General features: G+C 42.2%; 1 protein-coding gene across 1 annotated transcript in view; it reads left to right on the top strand.

Moving 5' to 3' along the window:
• Nucleotides 1-3,423: 3,423 nt before the first annotated feature.
• The window catches only part of MMRN2 (multimerin 2), a 49,804-nt gene continuing 38,320 nt past the window's right edge, over nucleotides 3,424-14,907 (top strand). Inside the window, exon 1 of the mRNA XM_027831735.3 lies at nucleotides 3,424-3,920. Coding sequence (XP_027687536.2) covers nucleotides 3,613-3,920 — 308 coding nt within the window. The 5' untranslated portion in view covers nucleotides 3,424-3,612. The remainder of the gene's footprint in view (nucleotides 3,921-14,907) is intronic.

A 14,907-nucleotide genomic window follows, 5' to 3' on the forward strand; every position in this document is an offset into this window, starting at 1 on the left:
CTGATCAATTTTCCCATGCAGACAAGCTCTTAGGCAGAGGTTTGCCTCTATGGGTGGTGAGACACACACCTCATATTGGCCTGTAGTGATGGTTTCCCAGTCCGAGGAGTAAAAAAGTGGCCAAAGTGAGATGTTTCATCATAGATCTTACCCAGTTCCAAGGGGATTCCGAACCAATGTTCTAGGTTACACCCAATGCTAAAGAACTAATCAAGTACTTCTGATTATGATTATGGAACATTATGTCCTCACTACAGGTGCAAGGTAGTCTGGGAGGAAGGAAGATCTTGGATAAACACAAATAGATGTAGTAACTAACAAGCATGCTAAGAAAAATTATGAAAGCGATGTGCAGAATGAATGGTTGTATAGTTAAGTCTGGTGTAGCTGTATGTGATAGTTGCTCCTAACCTGAAATTCTATATTGATTGAAGCATTTAAGGTGGTAAGAGCACAGGAATTGTTGCTAATGATCAGGACCAAACAGGGAAGAGCAAACATTGATCACCAACTGAAAGTCAATTCCTGAAATGGAGATGCCATTGGAGTAAAACCATGGTGGAGAGGCTCATCTGAGAGGTACCAGGAACCCCTGAAAAATAGTCCTGAAACTCACCTAAAGATTCCACATGTTCTAGTTATCAAGTTGCTTGCTGATGTGCTTCAGAACATTGCCCTGAAATACATTTGTGGAGTAAAACCTATTTCCAAATCATTTTTCAAAATGCCTTTTAAATCAGATTTTTATCACATACCCTTCTCTCTCTCCCCCCATCAGTGATACACACATTCTATAAATGTGGTTAAAGCTAACATTTCAGGTAGGATGACAGTTCAGTCTGGCTCAGTTGGGTAGTGACCAAGAGCCATTCAATGGATGTCAGATGGCCTTTGCGAAATTAGTTGGTATCAGTCCAGCCCTTGGTGGACAGGTGTTCTTATCATAAAAGCCACCTTCACAATGGCTGTCCTTGTGGCAGACTGATCAGCAAACCCAAGGAAAGAATAGGTATGGAGACTGAACTACTCTTCAGCCCCTATACATGGTTCCACTGGACTGCTTCTGAAATGTCAGTGTAGGCAAAGTTTGCAAGTATGATGTTCCAAAATGGGGGCTCTTACCTGCTCCTCTAGAGTAGGGAAAAAATAGAATTGACAGCCCAGTTAACCAATGGGTTAGTTGCTGGAAATAGAGACTAGCAGGTGAGTATGTTATCTAGAGGCCCAAAAATCAGGACAGTCAGTACAAAGACAGGGTTAGTATTACATTTTGTTTAGTAAGGGTGCACCTTTTAATAATTTATACATACCCTTTATACATTGCAGCTGTTCTTGCTGTACTAGGCCCATAGATAGAAGACTGCAGTCTCCAGGATAGTCAATATTTTAGCACTTTTCATTCATATTAAAAAAATGTGTTTCATTATTAATGTGCAAATGGATGTGTAATCTGTATATTTTGGCTGCTTCATTTCTAAGCAGCATATCTTAAAAGCTGCATAAAATAAATTCTAATACCCAAAAGAGAGGTGAGGCCTAGACACTCCAAAAACAGTCATAGGACACAGAAATACTGCCATATACTCTACATGTGATATGTCTAATCTGACTGAGGATAAGGACTGAATAGATGAGACAAGATTGAATGGAAAGATATGTGATGAAAGATAAGCTTAATGGGGTTTGGAAGTAGGTACTGATTGGAACAGTAATTATTATCTTTAGCCCAAAATTCCTCCTTTAGAACCCAAGTTATTATAGCTTTGTTTTTAAGACTCTTCATGTTTGGTTTGGTTTTTTGTCAGTGAAGGGATTCAGCTGACACACAAACATATTGAACAGGTTAAAGGTATACAAAGTAACTTGAACACTGACAGTTACTTGTAATACAAGTACATTTGTATCTGGATCATCTCTCATTAAATAGTCACACATTGAGAGTAAGGTGTATCATAATGGGATGCACTCAAACATGAAATACAACAGAAAGACAGGAAGGAAACAGAAGGAAGATGCTCATTACTTTTAGATTTGCAGAGCCAGAGCCTTATCTTGTGGTTTCATGTCTCTGGAGAGGTGACGATAACGGGCACACATTCTCTCCCTGGAGATATATTTTCTCAAGTCTGTTTTGCACCACTTACCTCTTGGTTGCTCAGTTGCTGTTGGCTGGACAGCGCTCAAGTCTACTGTAGACTCTGACATTAGGCAGAAACTGGTATTTCCTCCTTCATCTGGTTACTGTTGTCAAGTAGAAAGGCAGGAAGTCAAAAAGAGAGAGAGGCCCAAATTCAGCCCTAAGGGTGTGCAACTCCACTAATTTCAATGGTGAACCCTTCCAATGCCATCAGAAAGGCTGGGGGTAGAATTAGGACTCTACCCTTTAAGGTGCTTTGGAATAGTTTGAACACGTTCACATTCCACACTCTGAAGGACATGCAGCATTCTTGCATGTGTATCCTCCATTCACGCTGTGTATGAATTCAGTGCATGACCTAACAATTATGCATCCAAATATACACCAGAGCACCAATCTCTTAATTTATGAAGAGTCTTTCCTATAAACGCTATCCTCAAACACATTAGAGAGTCACATACTGCAAGACAGTGAGGCAAGAGAGGCATCCTATAGAGTAACAATAGAAACCGCACAGTGATTACCATTAAAGTCAACATTTGCCAATAGTTACGCTACAGTGATATTCAAGATGCCACAGATGTTTCCTTTTCTAAGTAGGGTGAAATGTGTCAGGATCTCAGTTTCTACTGTGTGGTTGCTGTTGGCAAATACTGATACTTTACTAATGTCAACTCATCATATAGGTTCCACACACAAAGGAAGTGGAAAGAGAGGGTACCCAAACTGGGATTTTCAGAAGTGTTTAACATTGGCATAACTCTGATGTAAAATGCCTGTGGACCCAAGGGGGAGGAGAGGGATAGACTAACAGTGAATATTTTTGAAAATCCCATCTAAACTATGGAAAGAAATCTCTACAAATCCCTTAATATCTATTTACCCGGGCTCTCCTATCATTGCATTCTGAGAATACCATCCAACCCAGAGGTGGGCACAGTAATAGCTTGTAATATGTACTATAACTATGCTAAAAATTATAACCAGTGCCTTCCATCCTTTAAATCATAGCCGTAATATGTGAGCAGATGCTATAGCAGGTTGGTTTGTGACATATTCTTGGGCTTGGGAACACCACACTGGAAATCTGCTACATCGCTCAATATTTTCTTTTCTTTCTTTTCTTTTCCTTTAAAGCTAACATCCTTTTCCTGTGCCCCAGAGAGAAGGCAGCTGATAAAGACTAAATTCCTGTTCACAGACAAGATTAGAAGGCAGCCAAAATCAGAAGTTCCTTGAATAAACTATGACCCTTCCCCCACTACTTTTCTCCCCTCTCTCAGTCTTTTGAGTTCCACACAGGAACCCAGCCTCACATTGTTTGATGGCCTCTGACATTTCCACAGTCACTGGGAGGGTTGAAAGCTTTTTCCGCTCTTTGTTACAAAACCTTTTTTTCCCTCTTCCAAGTTTTAACTTAAAAAATATTACAAGGGCATTCCAGAAGGAATTCAGTCTGAGCTTCAGGGAGGAGAATGAGAGGCAGGTGTGGCTGGTTAGGAAAAGCCATAATGATAGTGAAGCTTTTGCTCCTCTGTGTCTCAGTAGAACTGGTGGAGCTGGTCACACATTCAAGAAATGGATACGAAGATGGCTCTTTCCACAGCTCAAAGCCATCAGTTTATGGGAGATCTACATATCTTCAACGGTCCCCCATATCACAGGAAGATTGGGAGATGGAGAAGCTCAAGGAGGAGACCCCAGACCATCTTTCAAGCACCATACCGTCATATCAAGAAGAGAGAGATGATTCAGAAGCTGGAACCCCACAGTCCAGAAATGGGTAAGTAGGATATTTTCTCCTGCCTATAATGGCACTGGGCTCCTGCTTGAAAGAGAGAGTCTCCTATAAAGAATGGATCAGAATCTCTGGTTTATACCAGGTCTGAACAGGTGGGGTTTAGATGTTACAGCTGCCAAATGAAAGGCAAAATAAGCAGTCTGTAGAGGATGAAACCATGGAAGACTTAGGCTCTGTTCCTCATTCCAGAATAGGAAGGCTGAGTGTGCTTATCATATAGAGCACTTAGCACAATGATGTCCCAATATTGGTTTGGGCCTCAAGCTGCTACTGTAATACAGACAAGTAATAGTAGTGAGGTAGAGTTGATTGAATTAAATAAACTCATTAATGTATCCATTTTTTCTCTTCTCAATCCTATCCTGATTTATGCATGTGCATTTGCTTGTTGTATGGAAGTACTGACTGAATAGTGTGTACAGACAGATTTCAGTCTAGGGTGTGGGTGAAAAATGTTCATTTTGATTATGCACTATTCCTTGTTTGTGGCGTGTGATTGGTCACCAGAATCACATGGTATTATTTCTACTCCCTGACTGGGCAACACATTTTAAGAAGAGGACAGGAAATAATAATGAATGAATAGAGAATAATGAACAATGTCTATTTCTGTTCACATGTGGATACAGGTATTGGTACAAACAGCCATTCTCCAGGCATTGGTGTGAACAAAAATATGTCCACATAAATGTTTGTGGATAGGCCCCCATTTAGTAAGGTACATAAGCACATGCCTCAACTTTAAGAATGTATGTAAGTATCTTGCTGAATCAGGGCCAGGCTGAATAATAAGCGGTGTGAATGTGATGAAACCAAGTAGTGTTTCAGAATCTGAATGAACGGCTCTGCAGCATATGATCAGGTGTGATCCCGTCCCAAGTTATCAATGAGGGGCTATAATTTATGGCCTTGAGAATGGACAGAGGGGAGCAGAATGATTGGGATGTCACCAGAAAGGGAGAATTAGGACATTGGATAATAAATAAGTATCAAGAGGACATGAACCAAAAACAACAACGATCCATAAGTAAATATTGTTTGTGATCATATACAGGGGAAAGAAAGCCAATCTGTGTGTGAGAAGTGTGTGTTCTGGCAGAACTGTGTTCAAGCAGAATATTTTTCAAAATTTTCCAGGACATGTAAGTAGGTCTCTGCGATAAAAGATTCATTCAATCTCCTACCTAGACTTCTGTTTTTGAATCACTGACTGATACTGCAGAGCCCAATCTGGGTCAGCAGCACAGTGAGTGCTATTCACAGCTTCATGCTTTAGGATGTACTGACAAGTTTTTTTATTAATTTCTTTGAATGCCTTTGCGGAAAGGAAAATAGCAAAAATCAATCTACACACCAAGCAAACAAAAATAAAACCGTGTTAATACTATGCTTCCCTCTGACACAAACAAACAAAATCGGAGATTGACTTGTTTCAAAGCCTTACCTAGATGCATAGTTAAGTCCTCTCCACTGTCTGTCACAGTCATTGTTTTTCAGTCTTTCTTTTGAGCCTGTTGGTGTCAGTCCTTTATTGTCCAGAAGAGGTACTGTTGAATAATGAGATACCCTATCCTAAATACTAAGCATAATGCCTTTAAAACACTCACAGACCCATTCTAGCATAGGGAAGCAAGCCAAAAAGGTTACCCTTTTTTTTTTTTCATGTGATACTGCAAGGCACTACCCACTGGACCATAAAGCTGGACAGTAGTGAAATCGTATTTCAAAAACACTTCAGGCTTCTTGATAAGGACTGACGTTTAACAGGAGCTTTACAGCCAGAAAGATCTGCCACTATAAAATTATTGGCATAATGGGATTCTTCCTTCTGCCTGTGTAACCACTTGTGTAGCACCATCCATTCCTCATTTCATTTTGGGAAGTACAACACTTCCTTCTCAGGGGACCTTGAAGAATGAGGTTTTAGGATGAGTTGAGTCATATTGCCAGTCCTGCTCTCCAACAGAATACAGGGAGTGCAGTGATGTTTATAGGCTGATGGCATCTCTAATACATGGACTCCGGGGAAGGAGACACCTCAGATACATGCAGAGATTTATGCTTTGCTTGGAGAAGACCATTTCCAAAGCAGGCAGTGGAGGGAGGAAATCACTCCGTGGAGGGAGACAGTAGTTGTTTATGCTGTTCTCCATTCATGAGGTTCACACTCCCAGTTGTAGATTCTGGTCCAGATTATCAAAGTAAGGACTCTGCACAGGCATACATGTACCATACATGTGCAGATACCCAAAGTGCACATAGAAATTTTGCTCAGGTATCCAGTTAAGCTTGCTCACAAATTGCAGGCAACAAGTTAAGCATTTGTAAATGTCTGTGACCCGTTGACCATATTTGACTTTGAAAAGTTGGGCTTCTACATCCACCAGAATATGAATAGGATGAAGCATTAGGGGGTGAATAAGTGGTAAGATGGAGATAAAACACCGCACAAGTAGCTACAGTGAGTGAGTAAAACATGGCTCACTACCAAGCTCTTGTCCATCAGACTTAGGTTTACCCTTGAAATGAGAGCACACCGTCATTTCAGAATCCTGCTAAAGAAACAGAAGATAACTCTGTAGTATCTCTACCTATTATATCCTCTCAACCCTACAAAAAATGATGATTATTTCCCACACCCTGCTATTTTCCATGTATGTTTAACAGGCAGCAAGCATTGTAAAATAAGCCAGAAGTCCCCTTAAAACAAATAGAGCATTATTTTGTTCACAGCATCTGCTTGAATTTAACTAGATATCACAGTGACTGGTATGTTAAAAAAGCCTAAGATAACCAGACAGAGAGAACAGATGCCTGGTGATGGCTCCACACCTAAGATGAGGTGTTTCATTACAGCTCATCAGATGCATGGATGTGTCACCTCAGCAATGAAATGCCCTCAAAATAACAAGACTATTCTAACAGAAAGAGTTCAAGAAGAATAGAAGTCATAAAAGTTAGTGCTCAGCCTTTGGAACAGGTGCTTGTGACCAGACTCTTTTGTGGATAACCAATGGGTAAACAAAGCTGCAGAATAGTAAGAAGTGGATAGTAATAGGTTATCATTTCAATGGGTGCACATATAATTCATCAATGCACTTTGGAAAGCCTGCCGTTTTTATCCTCTTGGCCTATAAGTTATTTTCTATGTGCAAGTAACCTGTGATGTAGGATTAGTGACCGTATGAACACAAAAAACTGACTGAACAATTCTGTACATCTGTGATTCTCAGACTTTTGTATTGGTGACCCCTTTCACACAACAAGCTTCTGAGTGTGACCCCCCCCTTATAAATTAAAAACACATTTTTTTTGTATATTTAACCCTCTTATAAATGCTGAAGGTGAAGCAGGATTTGAGGTGGAAGCTGACAGCTTGCAACCCCCAAGTAATAACGTTTGACCCCTGAAACGTCACGACCCCCAGTTTGAGAACCCCCTGTTGTAGTTATTGCCTATGGCCAGGAATGCTATCTCTGTGAGATGGTCAACAATTTTATGAAAAATGTCAATATTCTAAAGTTATTTTCATTTTGAACCCATTTTAATAGATTTTAATTGTTTTCCTTTTTTTTTATTTTAAAAATTATATATTTATTTTTTGTTTTTTATTTTCTTCTTTCCTTCTCTCCTCCCAGTCATTGTGAAAAAGGAAATTAGTTTTCCAAAATTACTGGGAAGGGGAAGAGGAAAACAAGGAAATAGGAGAAAAAAAAGAGGTCAGGAAAAAATGAAAAGGAAAACATGAAAAATATTGTATAAAATATTTAAGAAAAAATTCAAGGTGAGCAGTGTTTCCATAAAAACATTTGAACAAGCAAAATAAAAAAAAGGCCATTTTTTCAAGAAAATCATTTATATTGAAATATTTTGAGCAGCTCTGCTCTCTATGAACTGGTCAACCACAGAGAGCCCTTCTTGGTCGTGAAACCCAAATATCTCCTAGATAGCTGACCTCAGTGGATCATACTTGCCCATTTCCCCAGCAGGATAAAGGGAGAGGTCAGGGGCGTAAGAGAGTTAAATTGAGCAGTCCCTTGAGTCTCTCCTCACCAGCCTTCACAAAGTTAGATGTGACTTTGAGAGGAGGATAGAAAAAACACATTCTAGATTGCACATATATCTAACAACAAAAAACCCCGTCATTGGTTATTTTCCCATAATAGATCATAGGAATGTTTGTACCACTCACTCTAACTGTACAGCAGATGGCCTAATATAGGGCTGGTGAGGACGAGTCTGCTATTTTCATCAGCCTTCTTGCTTCTGGAGATGGTCTCTTAGAGGGCAGCCTGAGGATGTGACGAGGTACAAGGAAGCTCCAGAAGTAGCCCAGCATTAGAGCCAAAGTCAAAGAGGGGCTTTTAAAGTTGCGGTATGTCAGCACCCAGGTGTTAGCTACTCTTGTTTGTAGCCAATTGGCAGTCTCAGATTAGTGCCTAATGAAAAGGCCAACACATCTAGCAAATAGGATAGCAGTGCTGGCACATTATTAACCACTACAGGACTGGACTATTAAACTTCAGCTTAAACAAACAAGCCACCTTGGAAGCAGTGTCCAATAAAGAGCTAGATTGCAGCATATAGTCACAGCCCTATACAGGGCATGGTGCCGAGTTGCATCATTCCTTGGAGAGCTCAAGAAAGGATTGTGCTGTGTGATGTGCAGCGGAGAGCAGGAGGAATAGGGGTGCTTGCACTGTCCTTTAAGCGGGACCATCCAAACAGGCAGGGAAAACATTATTATTATGCTCTTCACTCCACATCTATACAAGGCCAGGGACACTGTGATGCAGCATTTGAAAAGAAAAGCGGATTTCTTTGCCCCAGTAGGATTTCTAGATCCTTGCCGAGAACTTCTCTTACTTTCAAAGATCCAGCTGAAGAGCAAATGCTGTGCCTTGATAATGAACATCCACATAGCATGTAGCTTCAGCATATTTTCACTGGGTAGAGCTACCACGCAATGCTTACTAAGAGATTATTCCTCAAATCAGTCATGGTTTAAAATCACTAGCCTATACATCCACTGCCTGAATGTTCAAACAATTGAGCAGAATTATAGCTTAAGTTCCACTGGTCTTCGTGGGGCTAAAACTCAGAGAAGTAAACCTGCCCACTCAGATTCCATTTAGTCTTAGTGAGTGATCTGTTCTCATTTTGATTCAAAAACAAACCAAGCATTTAAGTTAATGTTCTATGAGCCAGCTATAGAAGCTATAATTGGTGCGATTAGAGGTAAGATCTGGCTGCTGTGCTGGAATTATCGAATCTTCAGCCAGGTACAGGAGAATGGTTTGGCCTTATAGCTCACACACAGAGAATCTTAATCTTTTGCAGTTTTCTATATTGTGAAAATGGGTTCACTAAAATAAAAACAGCAATTCTTAAAATACAGCAAAAGCAAAAACTTGGGAAAAAAACCCTCCCTCCCCCCCCCCCGCATTATTTGATAATTGCAGTAACACACATCAGGGCCTAGATATAAGTTTTTCTTGATTATATGAAGGCTTCCCAAAATCACTCCAGGTGTGTCATTATCTCACAATAGCACACACCCTATCCTTCCTTTAACACTGCTCCTAAGTCTGCTGTGGGGAAGGTCAAAAGCCAGCAGCTCCACATTCTGATCATTCTGTTTGAGTGACAAAATACGGGTGCAGCGACTCTCCAAAGTGTTGGAAGGAGATGGAGATAAAAACAAAACAAAATCCCCATCATTCTTTTTCAAGGGGAAGTCAGAACAATGCTCTAGCTCAATAGTTTATTTGCCTTGTCTTCTTTTACAGGAAAACACCCATCAATTTAATCAAGCCCTGTTTCATGTTGACTAGTTTATTGCTATAAAAGTAAAACAGGGACTTTTTAAGGAATTGGCTGATCATTGAAAACTCCCAGCTTCTCATATGTGGAAAGTTCACACTGAACACAGACAACATCTGCTTGAAATAAAATTAGCTTGGATGAAATACAATTAGGTATTATATGATGCTCAAGTGCTCAGATGCTGGTAGTGCAGTGATTGCGCAAACAAATGGAGCAGCCACTGTCTGCTTAGCAATAGCTTAGGCCCTGTCTACACTGACAAGTTTCTGCACAGTAAAGCAGCTTTCTGTGGCTGTAACTCCCGAGGTGTACACAGTGCCAAGCCACTTAGTGAGCAGAAACTGCACAGTTGTAGCACTGTAAAAAAACCACCCCGAGAAGAGGCGTACAGCACTGTGGTGCCAGTGTAAACAGTGATTGATTACAGCGCTGCGATTGGCCTCCGGGAGGTGTCCCACAATGCCTGTTCTCGCCTCTCTGGTCATCGGTTTGAACTCCACTGCCCTGCCCTCAGGTGACCAACAGTATCCCCACCCCGTAGATTCCTTTGGAATTTTGAAAGTCCCCTTCCTGTTTGCTCAGTGACGCGAGCAGTGGTCTCAGCGCATCTTTCCAGGTGGCCATGCCTGGTCCACGCACACGGCGATCCCCCGCTTGGAGCAATGCCAAGCTGCTGGACCTCATCAGCATTTGGGGAGAGGAAGCTGTCCAGTCCCAGCTGTGCTCCAGCCGTAGGAGTTATGATACCTATGGACAGATTTCACGATGCATGACAGAAAGGGGCCACGACTGGGACACGCTGCAGTGCATGGTTAATGTGAAGGAGCTGCGGAATGCCTACCACAAGGCATGGGAGGCAAACCATCCAATGAAGTGAGCTGTAGCTCCCGAAAGCTTATGCTCAAATAAATTTGTTAGTCTCTAAGGTGCCACAAATACTCCTTTTCTTTTTGCGAATACAGACTAACGCGGCTGCTACTCTAAATACCATACCATGCCATCCTTACTTCTGTAGTGCTGCCTTCAGAGCTGGGTGGTCGGAGAGTGGTGGCTGCTGACTGAGGGCTCAGCTCTGCAGGTAGCAGCGCAAAAGTCAGGGTGGTAACACTATACTATGCCATCCTTACTCCTACACTGCTGCTGGCAGTGGCTCTGCCTTCAGAGCTGGGATCCTGGCCAGCAGTTGCTGCTCTCCAGGTGCCCAGCTCTGAAGGCAGTGCCGCTGCCAGCAGCAGCACAGAAGTAAGGGTAGCAATACCACAGCCCCCCGCCCCAACTCCTTTTCAGGGTAGGACTCCTACAATAATAACACACTGAAATTTCAGATTTAAATAGCTGAAATCATGAAATTTACAACTTTTAAAATCCTACGACTGTGAAATTGACCAAAATGGACCATGAATTTGGTAGGGCTCTAACAATCAGTGTAGCTGCACTGGTGCTCACTCCAAAATGCAGACGCAGGCAAGCTTCAGTGTGCATGAGGTGTGCTAGAGAGCCTTGATTGCTCAATCAATGCAAACCCCAGCTTGCCCTCATCTGCACTTCAGCACCAGTGCAGCTACACTGATTGCCAGCCACCGATCGCTATTGTGAAATACAGACAAGCCCTGAGACTCAAGCAGTGGCGTTACTCCAGAGATGAATTTGTACCATTACTTCTAAAGATAAAATCCAAATTATTTAGCCTTTGAAGTGGCTGGATCACTTGCTTCGCAGTGAGGATAATGTGAATTGGGAAATAATGATTGTGGACACTTTGTGAAAAGAGAAAAATCTCATGTAGAACACTGTTGCAATAAAAGACGGGTTCTTCTCAAAATAAAATGTAGCCTAATTTGCCTTCTCTCCTGAACCCTGTTTACAGTAAAGCTTCTAAATTCAAGTATTCAATTGGCCAAACCTTTCAAATGGGGCTGGTTCACAAACAGCTCTAACCACAGATTAGTGGTTAAGACATTCCATAGGACATAGTCACTAACATTATGATTCGTACATCATTACTTACCTCCTTCAATGAGCATTCTGTCCTTCTGCTAACCTTTCAGTTACATGCCCAAAGGGCAGGAAGATTAATTAATATGGTAAAAGAGCACACGGTATTTGCATGCTAATTACTGCTTATAAGAAAAATCAGTGTTTATCATGGCAAGCCCTGTTCCCACTAAGACACTGTGCATCTTCTTTAGACGTTCACAGCACTCTACTTTCTGCAATGCTGGGAGATGAAAAAAATATGGGTTACATAAACTGGCATGATTTCTCCTTGCTTGGATTAATTTAATGCAATATTCTACCTGTATTCCACTCACAGATATCTAATTCATGTCAATGTGGGTTTTCCACAGAGACCAAAGACAGAATACTACATGAATTTTTTTTTTTCTGGTATTAGGTTTGATTCCCCTTTCACACTGGTGTAAACCAGGAGTAACTCCATTTAAGTCAGTGGAGATCCAGGCAGGAAACAAACCCCTATTTTTCACATGAACACTGATAGTGGCAACAATTATGCGGCTGCCTTCTTTTGTGCTCTTGTGGGAAAAGAAAAATGTTAAGGGTCTGACAAATTCCCTATTCTGCTCAGGTAGAGAACACTGGAGTTTGCAAAATAATTAAAGAAATGGACTCTGGTGAGACTATAATCATTAAGAAACAGGTATGAATGGGCAACTCAGCTAAAACCTGTGCACACAGAGGAGTAATAAAATGAATGGAAAAGGCAATTCAGAGTTCAGTTCTGCAGGCTTTGTTCAGGCAAAACTCTCACTGACTTAAATGGGAATTTTTCTTGAGAAAGGATATCAGACTCTGTGGTAATGAGTCTAAGACCCCCAATCCTGCAATCACTTATGCTTTGGTAATTTTACACATGCGAGTAATCTCACTGAACTCAGCAGCATTGCAGGATTGGGACCTACATGTTGCCTGGGTGTGTAAGGCTATGTTTCCACTGCCATAAGAAAATGTGTTTTTACAGTGTCGTAACAAATGTACATTCACTGCTGTACAGTAAAGTTCTGGTGGAGAGAAGTCTATAGTTTTTACTGCAGTGTAGCTGGACAAGGTCAAACAGGGGCGTGGTGTAGAGTGGTGTCTTTGCCTAGCTACACTGCAGTAAAAACGGCCTCTGCTGTCTGCACTAGGATTGCACTGCAGGATTGCTAATGCTATAAAAAAAACCTACCTTTTTTGGTCATGAAGACATAACCAAATTGTGTCTCTCCAGTAGAAAAAAAACGTGGTCTGAACTCACGTTAGCTAACTCATAGTAACTAATCAGAGATAAAATCCTCATATAGTTTGTAGTTCTTCCAGTGCTGGTCTTCCCTAGGTATATTCCACACGTGGATGTGAGCCATGTGTCTGAGTCCAAAAATTTGAACAGGCAGCATTCACTGGTCACACATGGGCAGTAGTTCTCCTCCTGCTCCAGACCAAGGGCATCAGAGGCAGTGCAGGCCAACGCCCCACCAGTTCCTTCTTACCACTGCATGGCTTCAATTGAAATCCCTGAGTCAACAGATTTCTCCAGCTTTTCTCTTTTGGTAGCCTGTAAGTAGTATTGTAAATAATTTTATAGTTGTATCTTAATATAGTTAGAGTTTTATAGTATAGTCCATATAGCTTGTTTTTTTCCCCCTACTGGAACTCTCTCCCCACAGTCTAGGACTATGCCCAGAGTCCCAGGGTTCAAGAACTGTGTCTTCTGCCCTTGCTCCTTCTCCGAGAGCGATGATCACCAATGTCGTCTCTACTGCTTGGGTGAGTTGCATATTTCTGCAAAGTGAGGCATCTGTCGCTCATTTCCATTGCAAACATGCAAAGCTTGTGAGCTTTGATTAAGGAAACACCTTATGGACAAGGCTATGAGACCGCACTCTTATGTGTGGCTTCTATTAGAGTAAGGTGCACTCTCATGGTCACAAGGACCGATCCCTGTCCAAATCTGTCCATAAAAGATGAAATTGCTCCCCCATGTCAGGTGAGCCTTCACGTACAGATCCTAAGAGATCAGGATTGCTGAAAACCTCCAAGCTGGAGGGTGAAGTGTGCAAAAAAATAGGATACATTGCTTCAGTCAGTGGTACCGGCTCTGAAGCACAAGGATTGACAACCACCGACTACATCCTGGAGTGCTGGACCTGATTCTTTGCTGGGGCTGGCCCATCTTTCAGAGGACCACCCAACTACAGCCTCTCAGGACACATGGGAACCAATGGTCCCAACCGTCAAAATGCCCCAAATACTGAGACATACAGACACACACACACATCTTCTTCCCTTACCCTCAGTCTCTTCTCCTTTCCAAGCCAGTCTTCCTAAGGGACATTGTCATGCTGGAGTATGAAACTGCTTAGGTGACACAGGAACTGTCCCCTCTCCACCCTCTAGTACTGTTGGCTCCCCAATAGAAACAGAGCAGTTCTTGGGCTTGAAGGAGTTAGGCACACCAGCTGTTCAGTCATCTCCTGGTAGGGAGCTGAGCCCTGACAGACAGAGGAGATCTGGATGCCATCCACCCAGATATGACTTCCCCGGAGACTGCTGATACCTGATGCCCTGCCACCCCCAACCAGTAGATTTCCCCCTCCCAACTGGTTGATCCCTTCTTATGGCCTTAATGGAGCCTGTGGGAGCCTCATGATAGACCCCCCAAATCCATCCCTGAGTCATACCACACTCTCTTACTTGGCACCCACTGGATCCATCAGAGTATGAAGAGGAGGATATTGTTCTGGATCCATAGGTACCAATGGGAACCTCGTCCTCATCTCCGGAAAAAGCCATCACTCCATCCTCACCACCGCTGCTGGATGACCATAGGCAGTACCAGAAGCTACTGCAGAGAATGGCCAGTGATCTCTACATACCAATGGAGAAGGTCCAGGACTCAATACTGGCACTTGGATATTCTGCAGCTTAGAGGTCCAAGCAAGGTGGCACTCTTGCTTAATCAGGCCATCATGGAGCCAGTCAAAGTGGTCTGGCACACCCCAGCCTTACTCACCCCCACACCTAAGAGGACGGAGGGATGCTATTTCATCCCCGCCAAAATGGCTGAATTTCTTTTCTCCCACCCACTGCCTGATTTGCTGGTGGTACAGACAGCCATGGAGAGAGCAAGATCACAACATCCCAA

Source organism: Chelonia mydas, chromosome 7, assembly GCF_015237465.2.
Source record: "Chelonia mydas isolate rCheMyd1 chromosome 7, rCheMyd1.pri.v2, whole genome shotgun sequence".
NCBI classification, from domain to species: Eukaryota; Metazoa; Chordata; order Testudines; family Cheloniidae; genus Chelonia; species Chelonia mydas.